Here is a 24,211-nt window from a genome sequence, read left to right on the forward strand (position 1 = left end):
AAATCCCACGTTTTCATTAGATGCGATTCCGGAGAAATACAAGAGAGTTCCCCCTAAATTTATGCGGTCACGTAGTGCATGAAACTCCAGGCTTTTAAATAAATGGAAATTTCTGCAGATAAAAGAAAAGCATGAGTATCAAATAGGCTCAAACCTTCTTCATTCATATTTTAAAAAGTAAATACGATCATTTTTTTCAAATGCACTTAACAGCTTTAACAATAAAAACAAGTTCAGTGACTGTCTGAGAATATGCCTATAAACTTTTTTGGGAGATCCTGTCTAGTTGACTGATAATTTGCAGATCTTAAACTAAATCGGTGATGTTAGTTGAAAATGCACTCTGCACATTTAGACAATGTGCAGTCTTTGAACAAATACCTCAGCTTGATCATTAAGAGCGAAAAATGTCTGGGCTGTGCACCTACAACTAGTTTTTGTATCCTCCCACACTTTCATTTTTCTTCTTTTTCCTTTTATTAAAAAGACAAATTGAAAGCTGGTGACTCTGGTGGAATTGTTTAAAATTCTATGCCTTTGTGATAAGCAACTTTTCAATTGCTGTAAAAAAATTAAAATTGCAAAATTTTAATTTTGAAGTTTTTTTTTTAAATAGTCAGAAATGTTCATTCCTGGGTATGAAAGTAAAAAGTTTGCATCCATGAACAAAAATGAGAAGTATGTGTTATTCATTTCCTAATCTTGGGAATTTGAGATCTCACAGAGAAAAAATATCAAGATCTATGTTTTCTTTGTTAATAAAAAACTTGTTACTATCTTTTGCATATGAAATACCGTTTTAGACAAACAATACCTTTTTCCCCCAAATCTCCATTCAGTGTGAATACTCCCAGTGGAGCCACATTAGAGAAAAGTGTTTGAGGGGGAAAAAATAAGTCAAATTCTAAATAGGAGAAAAAAGTTCCCAGCAATAGCTAGATTTAGGTTTAATTTTTTCTTTGTAAGGCAACATCAGTTTGTTTTTGTTTTTCTTTTTTGCAAACATCTTTTTCAGGTTTTAAGTGTTATGTGTTTTAAAAATTGAACTCTTTTTTTTTTTTTTTTAATCCAGCAGCCCCTTAAAATGATCTGTAAAGAGTGGGAAATTAGATTTTCGATTAAAACCTTATCCCATCTCGAAGGATTACTTTATATTGATTCTTAAATATGGCTACAATTGATGGGCTCTAATTAAAAATCCAAAGGAAAAGTCTGTCGTGCCCATATGAAAGAAGCTTTTCATATACGGGAAATAAAGCTTGTAAAAGGTTACAAATAAAAGATTAGAGATTTATCCAAACTAGTTTAAAGCTTCACTGCGGTTTTCTTTTCTTCTTTTTTCCCCCCCTTTCTTACAAAACCATTCCCGGGCCTTTTTCCCCCTAGTTTTAAATGAAGTTTGCAAACAGGCAAGATATTGTAATGGTTGTTTTATATCAGCTCTGTGAGCTCAAGGCTGCTGCCTGCAGTAGAATTGATTTCAAGGAAACTTCAGGATGAGGAGATGAAAATTATATAAACTGACAGCTACCACCCTCCATCAATCCATCCACATTCCCGTCCACACCCTCACCCTCACTCACACTCACACTCCTTACTTTGCTCTCTAGCTCTGATACTCACACATGCCCTTCCTACCCCCCCCCCCAACCTTGTCTGCACACACCCTTGGTCCCCACACGCTCAGGGACAGACGCACAGCTCCCAGCTCACACTCAGCTCATAAATGTCTCACAGCCCCACATCTCGCACTTGTCACACAATCTTAATCCGTTTCATTCCGGAACAACACGGTTCTCTTTTCCTCTTTTTTTGCATTTGGAATTTGCCTCCTACTCTTTTATCAAGACAGCACAATCCTATCTTTGAAGTCATTTCTTTCCCCCTCACCCTCTTTTCTGAGGCAACCGCAATGCAGGGAATAAGCAACCCCCAAGCTTAACGGCTAAGTGGTCTGTTGCCTGCTATTTCCCCCCAAGTTGTGCCTGTGTTGCCAATCTTTAACCCTCGTTTAAGAAAATTAAAGTTAATCTCGTCAAAGTTTTAAATCAAGACATATCTTCAAACCTAATGACAAATGACTTTCCCCCTAAATATCATGGCACTTCTAAGGCGAGATGTGGTCCCCACTGCCCACTGGATTGCTGAAGACTGTAAATTAATCTTCATATGTCTGAAGTAAGTGTTCAGGGAGTCTAACCGGCTCTTTTCCCCTGGAGAGGCTGTGTTCTCACAGAATATGGGTTTTGTTCTTCTTCTTCTTTTAATTAGCTGCAAGAATCCTGAGATCTCTCTCTTTTCTCCTCCCACTGCTCCACTCTCCCTCACACAACCATAGTTAATAAACTTGGAGGAAAGTTTGGAATATTTTTAACTGGCCTGCCATTCAAGACGGGAATCTAGATTTCAAAATGTGAATATCAGTCATATTGTGGAAACTACATGCAACCCCTGACAAATAACTTGATTCCCTGGGTATTAGTTTTCTTAATTTAGATCCTGAATACTTTTATATTCATAGCAAGATAATTGTACTCATGGCAATGAAAAACTACCCACTTGTTAATGAAAATTATTTTAAAAGACAAAGCAAGTTACCATAAGTCAGATTCATAGGAAGAAAAAAAAAAAAATAAAAACCCCACAGAATACAGGGGAAAAAAGTTAAAAATGAATAGAGAAAATACAATGTAAGTATATTGGAAGTTCAAGGACTTACTGAAAATCAAGAGTTAGACTTTTCATCCAAAGAGCCTTTTTCTTCCACCAAGCGTCTAAGGTTTTCAGTACAACAGCCCAGACCCCTCCCTCCTCCCAAAGCCAGTGGCTTTTGTCCTGACCTAGAATAGGGTTTGTGGGGACTGTACCTGAGTCGGGCTGTCTGCAATTTCCAAATTGGCAAGAAGAGACTGGAAGATAAAGAAAATGTTCTTACAGGTGAAGAGCAATTTTGCAACTTTTCCAGGAGACACCCAAGAGAAAGCTTGCTTGCTACCAACTGCTGCAGAGTCTGGGCAGAATTCCTCTAGAAAGAAAAAGAAAGTCTTTTTTTTTTTTCCCCTGTCTGCCTCTCTCTGTCTCTAGTTCTCTTTCTTCTCTCTCTCTCTCTCTCTCTCTCTCGCTCTCGCTCTCGCTCTCGCTCTTTCTCAGATCCAGTCTTTTAAAAGCTTCAGCACATTGCTAAGCTAAAGGGAAATTCTCTTTGATAAAGCGGTGTTTCCAGCTCTGGGTTTTAAAACCTAAATCTATATTCAAATCTGGCTGAAGGTGTGTTCTGGGATTTACGAAAGCCTCTTAAAGGGGTAAATTTACCAAAGCGTGACAAAATCATCACAATCTTACTTTAGACATCTGAAGTGGATGAGAATTTTAAAGAGACCCTTGTTTATTTAACACTGTCCATTTCCAACTCGCGGTTTATTGGCCCCGCATTTCTGCGAAGTTCTTAGACTGGAGGGCACAGGAGACGCGGGAGCAGTCCGCTCCGGGCCCACTGAAAAGGAAGAAGCCCTCCGCGCCCCACGGCGCCAAAATCCACCCGTCCCACAGAACCCGGGGGTTTTCAGGGAGCCTCGGCTGTCCCCGTCATCTAAGAAGACACTGAAAACCTCTGCGTCGAGCTCGAGGGGTTTCCCACGACACTGGGCCCCAGGGCAGACAGGTCTCCCTGTCGAACATTTTCCACTTACTTTGTGGAAATGGCAAGCGCGTGTTCTGACATCTCTGCCCCTCCCCTCCCCCACGGACTGCAAGGCCTCCCTCTCGCCCTTCTCCTCAGCCAGGCCATCAACGTCCATTTTTCTTTTTTTCCGTTCTTTGATGCTTTAAACATCACTGTGGTCAAACTGGGGCAAACGCTTTTTTTACTCTGGATAGGAGAGGCTCTGGCTCAGGGGGTCCGGGTGGATGGACCCTTCCTTCGCAGAAAGCACGGTGACTGACCGCGCGCCCCCGAGCAGCGCGGTGCGGGCCAGAGCGCCTGCAGCACCCCCCCCCCCCCGCACACACACACATTAAGGCCTCAGAGGGCAGTCACCAGGTGTTTCAGCACGGTGGGGGCGGGGGGAGGCAGAAAGGAGTCTGTACTCACCCTCCCCCACCCCAGCCCGGGACCCCCAGAAAGTCGCGGTTCCTGGGAACGCGACAGACCACGGGTCTCTTCGGACTGGAGCGGTCGCGGGGGCCCCGGGAGGAGCTGGGCAGAGAGATCCCAGGCCGCTGGGGGGCTCGTGGGGACGCCGGGGCCCGGAGCGCTAGAGACACCTGCGAGGCGGCGGCGGCCGCCGAGAGCCCGTCCCCGGGCCCAGGCGGAGCCGGAGCTCAGCCCGGCTGCTGAGCGCTGGCCACCTCGTGCGCACTCCCGTAATTCGTTAATTGCTGTAAATCCCAAGGACGGCCACATTTGATTACACATACAGTATAAGAACCGACAACAAAGCGACGAATTAATTACCAACTTCATTAACATAGGTCCCCAAATTAAAGGCAGCGAGCTGTTTCTTTGGGCCCATTTGCAGTGGTGGTGGTTGGAGGGGGGAGGTTTAGGAAGAGGTTTTATTCTCCTTTCCCGGCATTGGGAGCGCTGAGGGAAGCACGGGCCCCGCCGCCCCTCCCCCACCGCCCACAGCCTCGGGCGGCCCGCTCGTGCCCCCACCCCCACCCCGCCCAGTCCGTCCCTGCTTTCCCAGGGACTGCGATCTGTTTGGAAGCTGCTGGGTCCCACTCTCGGTGCCGGGAAGAAAGGCTGGGCTGGGGGTCGCTCTCCTTGGATCGGGTCCCCTGGTGCCGACACTTTCCAGGCTCGCGGTTCGCAGCCCCCGCCTCGGGCCACGCGGGCTGCGTTAGCTCCAGGCCCCGCAGCCGCCGCAGGCGTTGGGTGGCGTTGGTTTCAGGGCAGAAATCCTCATTCTAGTGCGGGCCTCCCTCCCGGGGTATCCTGCCGACCCCACTCTCCCCACCACCCCCGTTTTCTTACCTAGCTTCTTTTTGTCTCCCCAAACGGGCCCCGGGATTAGATTCGGGGTTCTTGTTTTTTGCAGCCTGCCTTGGGCTTAAAACGCTAAAAACCCTGCGAGGATCCCGGGAGCCCGGCTCTCTCGCTGTGGGGACCGGGGGATGTTTACAAGAACAGAACGAGAGGAAGAGACACTGTTTTTGAAAATAGTTTGTTCTTGGACTTGTGTCTTTTGCTTTCACGACCACGCCGCACTCCCAAGCCTCCTTCCGTTCCCCTTCCTCGGACCCTCGGCGGGGTCTGACCCTGTGTGAGGAGGCAGAGTCCTGTTTTTAAGCTCCAGTTTGACTTGTTTTCTGCGTCTGATGCACACACGTATTGCTAGCGCGGAATTCGATACCCCAGCCTGCCCCCACCCTCACTCTTCTCCAGCCTTTCCTGAAATATTTTTATCTTCCTATCTTACACTGTATGGGGTTTCCTTTCACCCCTTCTCCTAAAACAAAAACAAAACAAAAAAGGGGGTGGGGGTAAAAAGGGAGGACAGGAAGAGGAGGCGAAGGCAAGAAGAAGGCCTCCCTGTCCATCATTTTAATTATACAGTTAGTTCATATGCTCCGACCCATAATGTATATTTTAAGCGGGGCCCAGTGCCTTTCAAGAACATTCTGGTAATGTCGGAGGCCTGGATTTGTTGCCCGCTCGTCCCCCCGTGCAGCAGCGGCCTGTTTTCCTCCCCCTGTTGTGTGTTTTTATTATTTTCCCTCTGGCTTAGATGTGTCAATCATTCTCTCCCTGCCATTGGTTGGAGAGTTTGCGTCAAAAAAGTTGCCAGAGAGGCGCTTTCTCAGCAAATCTCCTTGAGAGCGGAACCGACCTCAGCTCCAACTCAGCCTCCACTGTTATTAAAAATAAAAATTCGCTAGAGCAGTCCTCAGCACGTCTACTTTGTATGTATCGCAGAGGGGCCCACGCGCGTTTCGAACTCGAGCTACTTTCCTCATTTTCTGTTCTTAAAAAAAATTTTTTTTTTTCCCGTTGTGTTTGACTTTTTTTTATGGAAGGGTGAAGACTGCAAGGTTTATAACTCAATGCTCTTGGTTTCTTTTAGGATAGCTGGCTATTTGGAATTTTGAAGGATAATTTGATTTTTTTTCTAAACTCCTATGCGGCTGTAAGGTAAGTGTCCGTCTGTGTCGTCTGTCTGTCTGTATCTCTATCTATGTGTTCCTATGTCTACGGTCCTTCCGGTACCTGCTATAGACCGAACGGTGCACCTCTGCGAACGTGGGTTTCTCCTAAAGGCTTATGCTTTTTTTTTTTCCCTTATAAGATTTGAGATGTAATAAACGATTGTTGCGAAAAATGTAGGACCTGGCGAGGAGGGCAGGAGGGGGGAGGCAGGGAGGGAGCGCGCTCCTGGGCTTGCCGCTTCCGCAAAACGTCGTGGAAACTCTGTGAGTCTAACGTGAGGTGTTTCGGAGGGGGTTTGGTTGTGGGGGGGGGGGGTTCTGTCAACGCCCATTCAGGGATTCTCCCTGCGATCTTGGAGTTTTGGCCCTCAGCTGTGGTTGAGTCATTTGGATTGATCCCAAGGACGTTTTCAGAGCCCAAGACAAAAAGATGCAGATGTAGGTAGAGTGATGCATAACAACAACAACAACAATAACAATACCTGCTCAGCACGGGCCGGTGCGCCCGGAGCTGGCTGGTGGTCGGCGGGCGCGGACGGCCGCCGCTCCAGGCCCTTCCGGCCCCTAACAGTGAGGAGAGCCGGGCGGGTAACCGAGGAGCCGGGAGCGCCAGCATCTCCTGTCGGTCCTCTCTCCCCGCGCCTAGAGCAGCTTACCAAGCTTCCTCCTCCGTTTTCGGCCTCTTCCAAAGGCTTCCAGGTCTCCTTTTACTTCTCGAACACCCCCATTCCCCGCAAAAAACAAACAAACAAACAAAACAACAACAACAAAAAACCCAGGAGTACAGTAATTTCCACCCACACCCCCGTGGTTGTAGTGGCCCCAGACCGGGTCAAAAGGCTGAGCGAGCGTAGAAGAGTCGTTTTTCAGCGTGACTTTGCTGGGGGTGGCTCAGGGTCCGGCTGCGCAGCGCTCCGCGCGCACCTGGGGCGGGCAAACGTGGCGGCGAGTGGCCCCCGCTCCGCCCCAGGCCACGGCGGGGCCCGGGACAGGCACCTTCCCGGGGGGAAGGCGACCCCACGGCTGTGCGCGGGCCGGGACGGCGGCGGGGCTGGCTTGCGCGCTCCCCTCCGGGTTCGGCAACAATAGGGTGTCACGGGCTCGGGCTGGGGGCGAGGGTGCGCCGAGGCCGGGCCTCTCCTCGCGGTCTGCCCGCGGAGAACCATCAGAAACTCTCTGCCGGCACTCGGCCTCGGGACGCGTCGCGCAGCAAACTCCTAAGCCTTCGTATTGATGGGTTCAAGCGATTCTTGAAATCACGGTCCGATTTCAGAACAGGTTTTTGAAACCAAATCCCCCATCAGAAAGCCACGGAGTTGGCTTTTCCCCCTCGACAGTGGGGCGAGGGAAACAAGGCCTGGAGCGGTGGGTTACTTGGGGAGGGGACGGGGAAGTCGCTCTTTGACAGTCTCCCCTCCGTCCTAGAATTGCAGGGTGAGGATTTTTCCTGCTCACCTCAGGACCTTTCCCAGTCACCCAAGTATTAGCACCGAAGAGGAGTTGGCGAGGAAACTCCTCCCCTCAGAGGAGGTAGACACCCAGACCTCTCCTCTCGAGCTAGCGCCCGGCTCTCTCCTCGCCATAATTAATAGTCAAGACCAACCCTTCTGGCACGTTCTTCCTCCCTCCCTTGCGGGTGGCAGCATTGTTTGATTACCCGAGGCCAGAAACTTTCCCTCGAGTCCGCGCGGGCTGTTTTCCACGGTGCCCACAGCGGTTTCTCGTCCTCTTCCTCTGCGCGCTCTTCCCAGCCGCAGGCCAGTCGCCGGTCCGCGTAGTTTTGTTTCCTTTTCATCAGGCAGAAAATTAATCAGCCGGGGCGAGAAGCAGAGCTGAGCACGGCGGCCTGTAATTAAGGGACGTGTGCCCCTCGGATTATCTCGTTAGTTTATCAAGAAAACATTTATTATAATTAATTCTCGGACGAGGTAATTATTATTGAACGAGGACACAGCAACTGGTAGATAGGCTCCTTGGAAGAAGAAGAAAAAAAAAAACCAAGGGGGGGAGGGAGTAGGGGGGAGCGACAGATTGCACGAATTGACCGTTAGATATAAGGCGGCGCGGGCCGACGCGGGCAGTGGAGCCGGACCTGGGGCTGCGAGGCTGCGGGGCTGCGAGGCTGCGGGGCTGGCTGCCAGGCGGGGACGCCGGACTGAGTCACTCGCGCCCGGAGGTGCGCGCGCCGACCGCCTCCGGCTCCTTCTAGGTAGGAGTTCCCCAGTGGCCGTCTCCTGAGCAGTCCTTTTGAGGCTTATATATTCTTGAAAAGGTGTTTCTGTTTTCTCTGATGGGCTCTGCTTAGAGAGGAAGGGGAAACGATGTCCTTGCAGGGCTTTGAAAGTTAGATGGAAGGGCCCCTGGCCTGGCGTTTCTGGAGTGGATACCTAGGTTGGCTGTTGAGAGTTCCTCCTAGTTTTGTTTTTGAAGTTTTTTGGAGACATGACTTGGGGGCGGTGAACACGCAATACAGTGTACAGACGAAGTGTTGTAGAACTGTGCGCCTGAAACCTGTATAATTTTGTTAGCCAGTGTCACACCGATACATTCAATAAAAATAAAAGGGTGAATTCAGTTGAAATCGAAAGCAAGCAGTCTATCCGAACGTTTTAGCCGTTTTTGCGATGATAAGGGCAAAGGAGCACCAAGGATTGCTGTCCCAGCGCTTTCTGTCTGTTTCTGCTTTTAATATTGAAATGTGCTACTTTCATATATGATGTGTCAGGCATTTCTAATTGGGTGAGAACTCCACATGGAAGAACGAACGCTTCCATATTTATCATGTGTACATCTGAAAGGATTTCAGGTTTTTCTATAGTAGTTCAGAACTTTCCAATATAGTGAAATTGCATTAATCAAGAAAGAACTCCGGTTTAGAGGCTATTTAAACAAATACATGACTGTATTTTAAAGCAATGTTGTTTCCACTGCCTTCCGAATACCTCTTAAAAAGAAAAGAGATTACAAAACAGCAAGTCTTTGTTGTAGGGGCAACTAAATTAGTTTTACTGATGAGATAATACAAACTCCTTCAAGAGGAGCATTTATACAATTATATTAATTTAGATCTGAGAGCAGAAAGCATAATTTTTGCTTTGAATTAAAATTAGAAAGAAGTAAAACTAAAAAAAAAAAAAAAGAATAGATAAATCAAGAAGTTGCAGTAACCTAGTTCCCCTGGTGGAACTTTGTGCCTCTATCTTTTAAGCAACGTAAATACGAAAACCCAGAATCCTTAAAATTCCAGGAGGACCTTTGTAAAAGTAAGAAGGAACTTCTAATCTTGTATCCGCCATTTTAAAGCAAACTCTCAGAGTGTCAAAGTTGTAAAGTTGAGATCCTTGCAGGATAAGTGCCATCTATTAGGAAAATAAAAGCCGGACTTGCCAACTGCCAGCTTATATTAACATCCATTTTGCATCCCTTGGCTTGGGGGAGTGAGAGACACTCAGCTGAAGAAAAGTAAATAACTTCTTTCTCTTCCTTTCTTTTCCCTCCCTGAGATCTTTTTCTTGTAGGATTGTAGGAAACTGGAAAGGTGGGGAGAAATTCTTTTAGTTTCACAAACTTGGGTGTTTGTGTATCTACTTTCCTTAAAAACTAAAAACGTGCAAAAGGCAGCTAGAGTTAACAGGAAATTGCTGGAGCTGCTGAGGACCCAAATGTCCGAAAATTTGCCTCCTGCAGGACCTACAGCTTCCACACATCAAAATCAACATGGAAGCAGCTTGCACTACAAATGTGCACCCTTTCTACTGGCAGATGTGGGGGCCTCTCATTTTCTGATTGGTGGGATTCTAACTTTACTTCAGAATTTCTAGCAAACCCCAAGACAATCTTGAAGGGGTTTTATTTTTCCCCACTATGTTTAAGTATTTGATGGGTGTCGATTAAAAGTTAAATTCTTGTTTATTTAGCTTTAGTTTGCTATACCCATCTAATCAAGGTTCTCCAGAACTCTAATAAATCTGTTACTTACCTCAAAATCTAATTATCCAGACTACTAATTAGGTGAAAATGATTACTGGAAATGACTTGAAATGTGGAATAATAGTGATTGAGCAGATTTCTCAAGTTTGTCGATTAGTGAGTTGGCGTTTTAGATGTTAAATGCACTGACATGTTAGGTTCGAAGCTGTTGCAAGTGGTAAAAAAAAAAAAAGGCTAAGATAATTAAAATCTGCCTTGGAAAGGCAACAGTCTGTGGAGGTAGATTTCTTGAATTGTTTCTTTGTTTCTCACCAATGGGCTTTGTTATCAGCATTATTTATTTAGCCAAAGAGTTCTTTGTCTCTGCAAATGGCCCCAATCAAGTTTTGTTTGAGACAATTAGCTAGTGCCAGCCAATGAGTCCTATGCAAATGTAGGGATAGGAATGCAATGTGTGCATTTGAAGGCGTGGGGTTTTGTTCTTCAGGGAAGGCTGATTGTAATTGCTTTCTTCGGATACTTTTTTTTTTTTTTAAGTTTAGGGTGGGGGTGGGGAAGACAGGTTTATCTGGTCTCCATCCCTTCTAGTTTCACAGCAGCTGGGGGGTTGGGGAGGTGGGGAGGAGGGTCTGCAAGCCCTTTAAAAGCCTCTGCATTGAGTAGCCCGAGCTCTTTCTAAGTTAGGGGTGGAACGTGGAAGAGCTGCTTCCTCCAAAGCAGTAAACCAGCACCTCTATTTGTTTGTTTGATTTGCCTTTAGTTCCACCACTCAGACTAACCCACCAAGGACCCTGAATCTGTCCACCCCCGGCGAAGCAAGACCTTCCGGCTGGGTCCCCCCGATTTGGGCCGACTTTGCGCCTCCTAACAACCTTAGCATGATGTCTTATCTTAAGCAACCGCCTTATGCAGTCAATGGGCTGAGTCTGACCACTTCGGGCATGGACTTGCTGCACCCCTCGGTGGGCTACCCGGGTAAGTGAGCTCCGCCCTTCCCCAAACCCGCCCCGCGACGAGATGCCACCTTAACCCTGGGTGCACCGGGCTGGCGGTTATGTTGCCCCCTGCCCAAGAGGCAGGCGAAGTCCCCTCTGGCTTTTTCTTCCGAGAAGCAGCTCCGAGCCACCGTGGGGCGTTTGCTGGCGGAGTAGAGGACCGGGGCTGTGGGGGAGCGCGTAGGAGGATCTACGACGCTTGCACCGAGTCACTTCTGATTCTTGGCGAGAATAGGGGGCACACATTGGGGTGGGGCGAGGAAGATTTCTACCCTTGTCATTTTGGGCGACAGGCCCCTCCCCATAGCTCGAAGCCCTATTCAGAAATACCTTCTGCCTCTCACCCGAATTCTCCCTGCCACGCCTGGGGTTTCTCCTCTGACCTCCAGGCTCGAAGCGCTACAGGTGTGATTTACCGCAGATGCGGTTGCCTTCCTTCTCGGTTAGGTGTTTTTTAAAGTCCTCAAAAGAGGAAGTATAAAAATATGACCCCATTTTAAAGATGAGGGAACAAAGGCCTTTGGATTTCCAACCGGATCGGGATTCGCTCCATCAATCCGAGCTGCAGGTCCTTGAGGATCCTTTGACTTCACGGAATGGGTTTTTGTTTGTGTTATGCTTTAGGGTTGATTTTGGAGGCTTTTTGGTTTGTTAGCTTTGGAAGGGATGCTCTGACTGGAGAGATCTCCGACGCCAGGCGGAGTAGGGGCTCCCCTGCTTGGGGCAGTGTGTGTTATGGGGCCTCCCGTGTGCGCTGGAGGAGCCCAGGCCGAGGAGGGGGTGGGGACGCCATTGCTGGGCTCTGGGTGGGAAGGCTGGGAGGACCAGGGGAGGGCTGCCCGTGGGGGAAGGGGCGTTGAGCACCCACAGAGACCCCTGTGACTGAGAAACTGCTCCCCCACCCTAAAGGGCCCTGGGCTTCTTGTCCCGCAGCCACCCCCCGGAAACAGCGCCGGGAGAGGACGACGTTCACCCGGGCGCAGCTAGACGTGCTGGAAGCGCTGTTTGCTAAGACCCGGTACCCAGACATCTTCATGCGGGAGGAGGTGGCACTGAAAATCAACTTGCCTGAGTCAAGGGTGCAGGTAGGGCAGATGTAGACAGACCCATTCTTCTTGGCCGTGCCACCCCTCCCCTGAACACGGTGTATGTTGAAGACTCAGGAGAGTCCCATGTCTTAGAAATGACCAAAGAAGGCTTCAAACTAAATGCTTTACAGAAGGCCAGCACACTCTTCTCCTAAGGCTTCCTGAATGCCTGAAGCTCCTTTTACTCCCTCCACCTTCATTCAATCCTATAAGCAAGGGTCTTTGGCCTCAGGTTGTAAAGTGAGACTGGCAACTTAACTGCAGCGATAAAGAACAGTACTGGAACTTGGGTACCTGGCCCAGCACTGGCAGATCCAAGTACTGTCACACAATATTTTAATATTTCCCTTCTCCTGTGTAGAAATCCTCTCCCATGCTCATCTACTTTTATGGGTGAAAGAAGCTTTGGCGCCTAGATAGACCCAATATTTTTACAGATGAGGAACCAGAGTAAATGATTTATTCAAGGTCACACATCAGCTGGTGGGAGAGCCAGACTGTAGAATCAGCTGGTGCTCTGGCCAAAGACATTACACAAGAGTATTTTCTTTGACTTTTTAGGGATTGAACAGAATTTATTAGCTCTGAGCCATTAGCAGATAAAATACTGCATAATATCCTTGGTGAGTCCCCCCCCCACACACACACACATACCACCCCCATTTTCCTTAGGCCCCCTTAACTTGACCTTAAGCTGGAGAGGGCAAGTCAAGTTTAACTTTCCTAGGACTCAAGCCTTATATGGAGTTTTTTTTTGGAAGAATGTTCAGCACCTAAACTACATATACACTGGAGACTCCCCTTCAGCTAGGAGACATCAGAGTAAACTGTAAACAAGGGACGAGGTTTTTTCAAAATAGGGTGGAAAAAGTTTTAGCACTTGTTAGGCTTGAACTGAAAGAAAAGAAATGACTTGAGTAATTGGGGTGTTTCACTCAGCCTTGGTGGCACCATATTTCCACAGTTGGGACACCCATATGGAGAGCTCATTAAAGAGGACAACTAAGGACTTGTTGCCCAGAAAATGCCTGTAATTTCTCTGATAAGCCCTTTCACACAGTAACTACAGCTCTTTCAATACAGAATATGAACAGGGCTCCTAAAAGAATCTCCAGAGTTGTAAGGAGAGGCTTAAGTTGACAAGCCAGTGAACAGAGTGCAGGAGACTGAGTCTGGGCTGAGTGGCCCTATCCTGAAAGCACAGACTCGATTCTCAACTTGGGACTAGTAGAGAAGGTCTGACGCCCTTGAGTTCAAAGCAGGGTACATACCAGTCACTCCACTTACTATAAAGAAGGTTTCGGCAAATGGTGACTTGCAGACCTCATTTCTCAAGAAGATCACTTCTTGGAGCTTTCTTTTCTAAGTGAGTTTTTCTAGGAGGTACAAAAGTAGAGTGATGACACTAACCCCCTTATTAGCAATTGCTCCCTAGAAGATGACTGTAAACTGTTTGAGTTTACGCTACTCTTGTTGGCATGTGACAACAGATTGTTTTCTCTCCCCTTGTGTTTTCCTCCAAAAGATGTAAATATGTTCTATTGCACCATGAGAGGATTCCAAAATACAGCTGGGTCTATGTGTATGTGTGTATTCAGGTTGAAATAACATAGAAAAGTGAGGTGGAGAATTTTTGGCCATATGATTTGGGTGGGGATCTTAAATTTTATTCTAAGTCAGGAGTAAAGCAGAGTAGACAGAGCCTCCTCAACTTTACAATTGTTGGAGCATATATGAGAGTACTAGGTTTCTAGTAGCAGGAGAGATTGTCCGCTTAGCTCATTTGTCCACATAAAATAAATTATAACCTAGGAGCCACTTGTGTTCTTAAGGAGTTGTTGAAACTACGTTAAAAAGGTCTCTTTCCCTTTCAAGGTATGGTTTAAGAATCGAAGAGCTAAGTGCCGCCAACAGCAGCAGCAACAACAGAATGGAGGTCAAAACAAAGTGAGACCTGCCAAAAAGAAGACATCTCCAGCTCGGGAAGTGAGTTCAGAGAGTGGAACAAGTGGCCAATTCACTCCCCCCTCTAGCACCTCAGTCCCGGCCATTTCCAGCAGCACTGCTCCGGTGTCTATCTGGAGCCCAGCTTCCATCTCCCCACTGTCAGATCCCTTGTCCACCTCCTCTTCCTGCATGCAGAGGTCCTATCCCATGACCTATACTCAGGCTTCAGGTTATAGTCAAGGATATGCTGGCTCAACTTCCTACTTTGGGGGCATGGACTGTGGATCTTATTTGACCCCTATGCATCACCAGCTTCCTGGACCAGGGGCTACACTCAGCCCTATGGGTACCAATGCAGTTACCAGCCATCTCAATCAGTCCCCAGCTTCTCTTTCCACCCAGGGATACGGAGCTTCAAGCTTGGGTTTTAACTCAACCACTGATTGCTTGGATTATAAGGACCAAACTTCCTCCTGGAAGCTTAACTTCAATGCTGACTGCTTGGATTATAAAGATCAGACATCTTCGTGGAAATTCCAGGTTTTGTGAAGACCTGTAGAACCTCTTTTTGTGGGTGATTTTTAAATATACTGGGCTGGACATTCCAATTTTAGCCAGGCATTGGTTAAAAGAGTTAGATGGGATGATGCTCAGACTCATCTTCTGATCAATGTGCCAGGAGGCATAGAAGGAAAAATGAAGGTCCTTAGAGGGGCCCACCAACCAGCAACCTGAAATGGACAAACCAATCTACTTAAGATCCTGTCATAGTTTTAGATCATTGGTTTTTCTGATTCTCAAAGTGATCAAAAGCATTCTAGTCATATGCAACCAAACACCACCAAAAAGAAACAAAACTAAATTGTGAGGGAAAGGAGGGAAGGACATAGTAGCCTTCTTAAGCAGAGGTGTTCCAATGTTTTAGCCAATCCTTGGTTGAATCTTGGGAATGGACAGTGTCTCAAGCTCACTCACGTTTCATGACCAACTGTTAGTTGGCACTGAAAACCTTTTCAGGGCTGTGTGAATTGTGCGACTGATTGTCCTAGATGCACTACTTTATTTAAAAAATAATGTTCATAAGGAGTCAATATGTAGTTTAAGAGACAATCAGTGTGTGTCTTATATAAATGGTACATCTGTGGTTTTTAATCTGTGCTAGACTTCAAAACTGTGATCTCCTGTTATTGTATGCAACCTTGAACTCCACCTCTGCAGGGGTTCTTCTGTGATTAAATAGGTTATAATTATAAGCAAAATTCAGAGCAACTGAGTACTTTATCTAAAAAGATTACCTTTGGCTGGAGGTGAGCTGCACTGAAACTTTACAACAAAATGTCTCTGGACAAGTAGAGTGAGAGAGAAGAGAAACAAAAGGACACTAACTCATCTGTAATTTACTGTTGGTAAGCCTAGCAGTAAAGAGACATTGGTCAATTGCTCTGACCCTGATGAATTTATAAACTGAGATCATTGTTGTTTATGCTTGCAGATGTTAACTGGAAAAGTTATATATGCATAAACCTTTTCCTGGATTTGGCAGATATGTATAATTATATTAAAACGGTTCTAGCACAACATTGGGTCCAGTTTAATTCTATGCCATTATTTATGAATGAGAAGCCTTTTCCCAAACATGTTTTTCTTAGGTCAGAGCGCAGACTTTTATTTTTTAAATTGCTGGGGCGGGGGTTAAGCTAAAGATACAATAGATATGAATGACTATGGTAGGTAAACTTTTGTGATTTTTCACCAGGATTGCTCTGAAATGGGATACAGAGGAGGCTAACAATCATTAGGATCTTGCTCTCCTTGCAGTGCTTTCCCTGCCACATACCTCACTGATTTCTTATTTTATTAATATGTTTTAACATAGATCAATTTTTGTTTTTAAGCTGGAGGGAAGGGATGCAGTACCTCAAAATGAGAATGACAAGAATTCTGTGTTTTTATTCTCTTATTTGATTAAGGGGACTTTTTTTAACTTCCAAAAAAATCTGAGGTGAACATGAGAAGGAATGTAATCAGAATCTGAAAGCAATTCAGGCAGAAATAATTTCTGAACAAAAGAGTTTCAGAAAAGTTTTAAAACCTATAATTTTAGTAGTTGAACATAAGGCACTCTGGTCAGTAATTTTTTTTTTAAGAAAGTGCTGAGGGAAAAACAGGTCCCCTCCTGGTTGTACCTGCATTTGTAAGCCAATCACCAGAAAAGACAAATGGGCCAATGATCATGGTGCTCTTCAGGTCAAAGCAATACTTAATCTTATCTTAAACTTATTATGCTCTTTAAGTTTGACCAAAATTAAGTGACTCTTGCTTGTAACTATTTAAATGAAGGTTAGCAGTTGCAACCATTTTGTTTTCTGGCTATTTAATTTTTTTCTGTCCCTGACTGCGCATGCTCTCTCGAACTCTACATCATCTTGCCTAATAATTGTTTTTGTTTCACTGCTAAAGAAAATGCAATCGTTCCCAACTAACACTAGAGGTGAAACTTGATGGTGAGGTTGCCCGGTACCTACTGATAACTTATACCCTGCTGTAGTTGCACCGAGAGAAAATCGGGGTGGAGAATTTGTTGTATAGCTTCTCAGTTTCTGGGTCTTACGCTTCCAGTTTTTGACATGCAACAAACAGTAAAGCAGTTCCAAAATAACTTCTCACACTGCCTTCAGTTTTCAGGATACCCCACAAAGGGTCGGGGAAAATCACCCTCTCTTTAAAAACAGTCATGATGAACAACGGCTACTCTGCAAACAAAGCAGTTAGCAGTTTCTCTCCTGGTATTTAAAAAAAAAAGAAAAAGTCAGAAAAAGGCGCTGAGCACCCACTGAAACGATTTCCTCCCATCACCTTTGCACACCTTCTAACAGGCCACGCAGTTAAGTCCCTCTGAATCGACGAAGTAGAGATGAATTTCCCCTGCGCGAGGGCCCCGGAGGGCCAGGAGGGCGGGGAGCGGCGCCGGCCGAAAGACGCCGGGAGCTGACCAGTACTAGGACGGGGTTTAAGGAAATTAAGCCCAATAATGATAGCTGGTGTTGGTAGTTTCCCTCCAAAGTCTTCAGGGAGCTCCTTCAACTGCATACTGGCAATCAACAATGCCGGGAAACGGCAATCTTCGGATTTTTTTTTGAGGGGGCGGAGGTGGGGGTGGGGTAGTTAGCTTTACGAAGATGTGTTGTCCCAAACCTTTATCTTTCCCACAAGGGTTCTGGACCCTTTGTGTTTCACCTTGGGAGTGTCTCTTCCCTCCACAGATAAGAGATTCGGTCAAGTCAGTTAAGTTCCGCCTTTCGAAACCTGAGTTGCAGATAATGGTCAGTCCCTCACCTGGCCCACCCGTTTCCTCTAACCTCGCCTTTCCCAGGGCGACCCGCGCCATCGCGGCCTGCGGGAACGGGCGCGGAGCGCGGGCAAGGCGCGGGTGCTCTCCGCGGTTCTGGCGATCCACCAGCCTGTGCTCTGAGCATGGGCCGCCCGGTCTGGCGATGCACCACGCCTGAGCTCTGAGCTTTGGCCGCCCGGTCTGAGTCAGCCGGGAAGCCGCTCAGGTCCCTGCCCCGGGGCCAGGCCCAGCCTCAGGCCCAAGTCGGTCCCCCGGTTGGTGGCGCCCCCTGCGCCCACTCAGCGGGGCAGGGGCTCTCGCCCTCCGGGGACCCCTCTGGTGTGCGGCGCTGGCTCTGGTGGAGTCCGGCCCTCCGCCGCGCCCTGCGCGCCCCCATTGGCCTCGTCTGGAGGCGCCGCGCGCCCCCGCGCGCCCGGGCCCAGGACGCAGTGGCCGCCGAAGGGCTGAAGCCCCTCCAGCCCTGAGAGGAGCGCAGCTCCTCCGCCCTGAATTCAGGCTTCGGGTCAGGCGCGGGCCTCGGTCCGGGCCCCGGGTGACTTCACGGCCTGGCGGAGTTAGGGGCCAGGCCGGCTCCGGGCTGTGCGTGGGGATGGATGGGCCCGCCGGAGGCCAGTGCCCGGTGCGGGAGGGAGCGAAGGGCGAGGCCCAAGGGGAGGACGGCGAGCTGGGGAGCTGGGCCCACCGGGCTCGAGGAGCGGGCCGGGGAGGTGAAAGCGAGCCTGGCGGGGCCCGTGGCCTTTTGCTTCCCTCGTCTCCCGGGAGGAAGCGCCGCAGACGGCTGGGTCTCCTACCCGCGGAGAAGGGCGAGACCGCCGCCGCCGCCACAGCGAGGACTCCCGCCACGTCTGCGGCGCGCGGTGTCCAGGGCGGACTTGGCGCCGGTACCGGCTCCAGCTGGACCTGCCCGGGGCCCCCAGAGGTCCCCCGCCCCCCGGGAAAGCCAGGTGCTTCGGCAAGTGAGTCTGGGTGTGATGCTTGGGTGTTCCGCCTTCCCTTGGGGTCCTGGGCTCTGAGCTGGGACTTTCAGAGGAAGCCTGGGCAATCTGTTACCCTCGCGCATCCCTTTTTCTTCTGCCCTCTTATTTCTCAGTTAAACTTGAGTGCCTTGTCTTTTCCTTTTTGGACCCGGCGTTGCATTGGATGGCCCTGAAGGCTGGGTGCCAGTTCTGGAACAGCGAAGCAGTGCCTTTCGTGTCCCTAACAGTGTCAGGCAACCCATTCCGGTTACCTGCCGGGCCGGCCGCAGCCGCGTGCCTGTCCCCACTGAACCAGAAGCGGGCGCTAGCGCGGCCAGCTGCGGCACGCACACCACGTGCTTGAACCCGCATCTAACACCCGGTGACAACTTCGCTGTGTTATCCAGACAAAGCTGTAGTTCAAAACCAGGCGTCCCCATGTTAGGTAGTGTTTCACTGCATACAAAGGCGTGTTTTAATCATCGCAAAAGAGAAACACAAAGAAGCCTGGCAGGAGATAGGCACATCACAGCATCCCACACAAATAGAAGCTGAAGTAATAGAAAACAACCAAAATGGGAAGATGCAGGATCGGGTTCAGTCATGACCTCAAACTGTTTCTTTCCTCCCTTTGAAACCTTTGCGAAGGACAGTTCTACAGCCCTCTTTCTCTCTCTCTCCACAAAAAGGTACAAGCCCCAGTCATACATCTGCACGCCCAGATCTGTGACCAGTGCCTTGAACATCTGTTTTTTCTCCTCAACGGCCAGTGCCCTGTAAGAGAAGTGCCCTGATAAAACCTGATCCTTTAGTTGCCCCATTTCTGCCCTTGGGTCAGCATGCTAGGAAAGATGGGGAGCCCCTGGGATGGAGAGAGCAAGCCCCCAAACAAAACCCACTCTGATGTTTTTCAGTATTAGGCTCTGAAACTGCACAGATTATGGGATTTGTCTCGGACAGAATTAACATTACATGTGAGACTGTAGTGATCTGGTGTATTGAGACACATTGTATAGGATTGCTTGGAGCATCTCTTCCAAACTGCCTGTTAATAGCAACATGAGACCTTAAAATGATACATGGGTTTTTGTTTTTAACCTGATTAAAATGAAGTTTAGGCAGTATTTTGGAAAGGGCAGTTTTTCTGGTAGAAGTGGTTCGAAGGAAGCAGAACCCAGCGCAAAAGTGGCTTAAGTAAGCAGGCATGTCTTTGAAAGGGCGTCCACCATACAACACTCCTGACACCTGTGCACAGGAGGTGCTCCTGGTTCTTAAGGGAATCAGCCAGACTTCCACTCTTGCAAGCAGTGTGTTTTATGGTTAAAAACCAACCTGCTTTTGAAAGCAAAAAAAATAAAAAAATAAAAAAAAATTCAAAGAATCCTACCAAGTCCAACCCATTTGGTCAAAGATAACTGCAGGTGCCAGAGAGCTCAGGCTTTCACTAGGGGGAGGGCCAGCTTCGAATTCGGTTTTTCTCTTAGAGAAAAAGTCAAACAGCCTGACGTCTATGACTCACTATTATTCTTTAATCTCCCCCACCCTTGAGTCCAATTCTTAGTATAAGGAAACATGGTATGAGGGGGATGGAGAAAACAAAACAAAAAAGAATCTCACAGCATATATAATTGCAAGGGTCAAAGTTTGAATTGATTTCTGTTGCAGCACCACAAGGGAAAAAAGCTGTCCAAAAGAGTGGGCTCCTCTGCCTCCCTCTTCAGTGTCTTCTTCCCTTAGTTTGCCTACTTCCGAGGTAGTAAGGGGGCCTTTCGGATTAAGGGTTTCTTAATCTACTGGGCATCACTAGGAGCCACTTCCAGTTGAGGGCTTTTTTAAAAATAAAATGCCCGTTTCTAGCAGCTCTATACGATTGCCAATCCCCTCCCCCCTCGAACGGCTCCTGATGGGAGCAGCAATGCCTCCTCTGGGGGCCAAAACAGCAGCAGGTCGTGCACCCTGCCAGTGGGTCTGCTTGCCTTCCATTCCAGGATCCCAGGGTAAAGGCGAGAAAGCGCCCCTCAGAGACAGTTTTTGAGTAGAGTGAAGGTTCTCCCTTAGGCCCTGCCCTCAGTCTCCCAACAGAAATCTCGAGAGGCCCAAGGCTACACTGAAACCTGAAAATCACTCATCCCAGCCTCTGGTTGCTAAAATCTGTTCCAAGAACCAATGGTCACATTTTAGGTTCATGGGCCATTAATACAAATCTCTTTAACATTCAAATGGCTCTTAAATGCGTTGATAGCAGATTACTGAGGCCTAATGGACATCGTGTGTGATAACATGGTCCCTGAGTAGCGAGGTTCTGGAGTGGGTGTCTCACCACGGCTACCTGATTATCAGCTTACAGCCCAACCACTTTGGAGCTGCGATGCTCTTAAGAAGAGGCGTTCTTCCCGACACCAGAGCGGGAGACATCTGTGTCCTTCAGTTAACCGATTTAACAACCGCATAGTGTTCTGGAAAGGAAAGGGGAAAATTTGCCTGTAGGTGTAAGGTCAGCTCCAGACGCACGAGGGGCGGACCGCGAGACCCTGCTCCTCCCCTCTCCGCCGCGAGAGGGTGGCTGGGGCAGGGAGGCCCTCGCCTGGGAGCCCGGAACTGTCCTAAGTCCGGGGCTTCCCCGCGGGACTCCCGCGTCTCAGGGCCTCGGAGCAGAGCCCCTGAAGCGGCTGCTTGGTTCGTCCCGACAAGGCCCGCCACGTCCGGAAAGGCGCGTGGCCCCCCTGCGCTCGGCGGGGCAGCCTTGGGGCCGCGTGGCGCACAATGGAGCGCGCTCAGGCGCCTAGGCAGCCGCGGCGGCGCCGGGGAGGGAGTGGGTTCCCGGGTTTCAAGAAAAGTGTGACACGTCTACTATGTTCCCGTTCTCCACCCTGCACCTTTCACTTAGCCAACCAAGCAAAAGACTGAAAGCTGGGCCTTCCGTGGCCGCGAAGTACCCACGGGCATCGCCCCGGGCGCCCCATCTGCGCGCGAGGCTCCCCCAGGCTAAGGTCATTTGGGGCTCCTAGATTGTAGGCGGCGGCGGGGGTTTCCGGGATGGCTGGGGTAGCATCCCGCCAGCTGCGTGGCACCCCGAGACACCAGCCCCGGCAGCGGGCCTCGAACCCCCGGCTCCTCGCCCTGCTCGCGGCTGCACGTGGCTGGGTCGCCAGGTCCCCTACGGAGTGGTAGGCTGTGGGTGGCGCCTGCCTGGCAGAAGCGAAAACGGGCCCAGGGCAGAGCGTCACCGCTCTCGAAAGCGGGAGAGGCCCGGAGAGCCCGTGGCCCGCGTGCTCCACCTTCTCCACCCGCTTCCGTGGACTTGACGGGGATCAGAGGGCGGTGGGTGTGAGTGCAGCGACGCGGGGAGGCAACGAGGCAGGTGAGGCCGCTCTGGTCGCCGCAAGCCCCGACCACGGCCCCATTCTGGACGGGCTCCGAAAGTCCTAACTTTCTCCTTGCAGGTCCTGGTGGTGAAAAGACGCGGGAACTGAGGCAGGCGTGCCCTTAGCGCTCGCGACCTGGAACCCCTCTCTCCCGGGCCGGGGCTGGGCTTGCACCCCGGAACCAAGAGCGCTGGTCCCGTGAGGCACAGCCGGCGCTGTCCTGGGGTCCTCGCGGAAGTGCACCCACCGGGGCACCGAAGGCCTGGACACCTGGCTGATGGCAGCTTCCGGTTCCAAGGCGAGACCTCGCCTGCTGGAGCGCCAGGTACCCCGTGCCAGGGCACGTTGGGTGTCTGGTAAACGGAGTGTCCTAACATGAATTTTGTGTTAGAGTTTTGAACACTTAGGGTGCACATATAAAGCTTCTTCCCTGAGTCTTTCTTGGCCATAATCCATGCAAGTTTGATGAACTTTGAGTTGTATCTGCTTAGAAATTTCCAGCCATTAATTCTTATTACTATGGTTGTGCTAAGGCATTTTTAAAATATGGGCTGCAGATATTTGGGGCAATTTTATATGCACATATTTGTCTACAATAAAATTAGGTAATTTTGGAAATATATTAATATTTTAATTGATGCTAGTCTCTAATTGAAATGCATTTTTCAATAGCTCTTATCGCTGATTAAGTTGATTCTATTTTTAATTTTAATCTAAGTGGGCCACTTGAGGTTTTAGAAGGCTAACAAGAACTCAGTCTATTTGTTAATTAGCTTTACCAAAAAGCATAGCCTTTATTTGGTCTTAAAATTGACCATAGATCGGGCCTTCTGATTTTTAGATGGAATAGAAGTAGAAAACTTCATGCAAACATGTACTCACTGTTTTCAAGGACGAAAAATTAAACTGATTAAACCAATAATCTTGATTCGTGACCATTTTAAATCGATACATTGCTTCTCTCCCCATTGTTTTTCTTCATATGTATTGATAAAGATGTGGAGTATGTAATATACACATTTACTAAAAGATTCCTGAGCTTATATCTTTTTCAGAAACCTTTATTTTTTATTTATTTATTTATGTATTTATTTATTTATTATAAGTGAAAGGAGGGGAGATAGTGAGATAGAGTCCCGCGTGAGCAGCCACGGGGATCCTTCCGCCAACTCCCTCTGGAGCCAAAGCGGAAATCAACTGGCTATTTTTAGCCCCTGAGGCCCACACTGGGACCAGTCAAGCTATCCTCAGTGCTTGGGAATGTGGGGGTGGGAGGTGTGACCTTCAAACCAATGAGCCATTGGCTCCAATAAGGGAAAAGGGAGAGGAGGGGAGAAGGAAGGTGACCTGAATTGAACCTGGGATGTCTATAGGCCAGGCCAATGCTCTATCTACTGAACCAATCCTCCAGGACCAGGAATTCTTAACCTGTGCTTCAAGCAGACTTTTGGGAATGTTAGTATGTGGATACAGCATAGAGGATGGGTGGATTTCCTTCATTATATAGAAATTGTTTTTGTCTGTTCAGTGCAATTTTTATGAGTGGAAGATCTGTACACCTTTTACCATATTCACAAAGGGTGTGTAACCACCTAAAATTAAGAGCCATTTGTTTTTATGATGCATATATTGTGAAGGAAGGGTGAACTTGGAGATGGAAACTTGTAATTCTTGGTAACAACTAAACAAGATGGCAGCCCTATGAAATTTAAATCTACCTTCAACATTTTTGAAACCTTGATTAAAAAAAACCCAGTAATCTAAAAAGTCACCTTTATTTCTAAATTCTGACCTAGTTAGGCCTAATTTGAATTATTGTCGATGAGGCTGTTTATATATAATCCATTCTAAAATAATACATGAATTAAACATGAGTTATTTTTACTACTGTATACACATGAAATGTAAAGTAGAAAATTTAAGGAAATATTTCAGTGATTCAGACCAAAAAGCCTCTTTAACCAAAACAAAACAATCAACAATAACAGTAACAATATATAAATACATATTATCTTGCCCTAATTTAAAATTTCAGAAAATTTAGTGTCCATTAGTTCTCTCTCTCTCTCCATATACATAAATTTTCCAACCATGCCTAAGTTCTCAAAAAAAATTTTTGTTGAAAAGTTTATTTTCCTTAAAGCTTGATGATTGTCAAAGATGGATGAAACAATAAGAGTGGTAGGAGTTTCTGACTGAATCGGAAGGAGGGCACGTTTATGCCACCTAGTGAGGAATTCAAGGTCACATGGTACTTAGCTCTAGCCTGAAATCATAGAAATGTTCCTTTCTTGCTTGTAGAATTATTCTGCCCTTGCTACTCCAATAGGGAACCCAGTAGAATTTAAATGAAATATCCAGAGGCCTGAGAACAGCAGACTGCCCATTTCCTCCACCCACAATCCCCAGTTTGCTTCTAACCTTGTCTGAG

At 48.1% G+C, this 24,211-nt stretch overlaps 1 protein-coding gene and 1 long non-coding RNA gene across 5 annotated transcripts in view; one reads left to right on the plus strand and one right to left on the minus strand.

The window, feature by feature from the left end:
• LOC136335057 (uncharacterized) overlaps nucleotides 1-3,190 on the minus strand; it is a 39,827-nt gene extending 36,637 nt beyond the window's left edge. Inside the window, exon 1 of the long non-coding RNA XR_010731257.1 lies at nucleotides 2,868-3,190. This is a non-coding gene — a long non-coding RNA (uncharacterized lncRNA). The remainder of the gene's footprint in view (nucleotides 1-2,867) is intronic.
• Nucleotides 3,191-5,556: 2,366 nt separating this feature from the next.
• Nucleotides 5,557-15,685, plus strand: OTX2 (orthodenticle homeobox 2). Of its 4 annotated transcripts, XM_066276509.1 has the most exons (5): nucleotides 5,557-5,904; nucleotides 6,066-6,133; nucleotides 10,838-11,052; nucleotides 11,982-12,157; nucleotides 14,036-15,685. In XM_066276509.1, the coding sequence occupies exons 3-5, from the start codon at nucleotides 10,956-10,958 to the stop codon at nucleotides 14,654-14,656; spliced, it is 894 nt and encodes a 297-aa protein (XP_066132606.1). In that variant the 5' UTR covers nucleotides 5,557-5,904; nucleotides 6,066-6,133; nucleotides 10,838-10,955; the 3' UTR covers nucleotides 14,657-15,685. The 4 variants fall into 4 exon arrangements, with proteins under 4 accessions (XP_066132606.1, XP_066132609.1, XP_066132607.1 ...); XM_066276512.1 differs by having other exon boundaries at nucleotides 5,560-6,133; nucleotides 12,006-12,157; XM_066276510.1 differs by lacking the exons at nucleotides 5,557-5,904; nucleotides 6,066-6,133 and adding an exon at nucleotides 7,243-8,075.
• The last annotated feature ends 8,526 nt before the right edge of the window (nucleotides 15,686-24,211 follow it).

This window comes from Saccopteryx bilineata, chromosome 4 (genome assembly GCF_036850765.1).
Source record: "Saccopteryx bilineata isolate mSacBil1 chromosome 4, mSacBil1_pri_phased_curated, whole genome shotgun sequence".
NCBI lineage: Eukaryota > Metazoa > Chordata > Mammalia > Chiroptera > Emballonuridae > Saccopteryx > Saccopteryx bilineata.

Bases quoted from the DNA above. Each gene is read 5' to 3' on its own strand.
- OTX2 (XM_066276509.1), top strand. From the start codon at position 10,956: ATGATGTCTTATCTTAAGCAACCGCCTTATGCAGTCAATGGGCTGAGT. The intron at 11,053-11,981 runs GTAAGTGAGCTC...CCCACCCTAAAG, and splicing joins CCCCTCGGTGGGCTACCCGG to GGCCCTGGGCTTCTTGTCCC. The intron at 12,158-14,035 runs GTAGGGCAGATG...TTCCCTTTCAAG, and splicing joins TGCCTGAGTCAAGGGTGCAG to GTATGGTTTAAGAATCGAAG.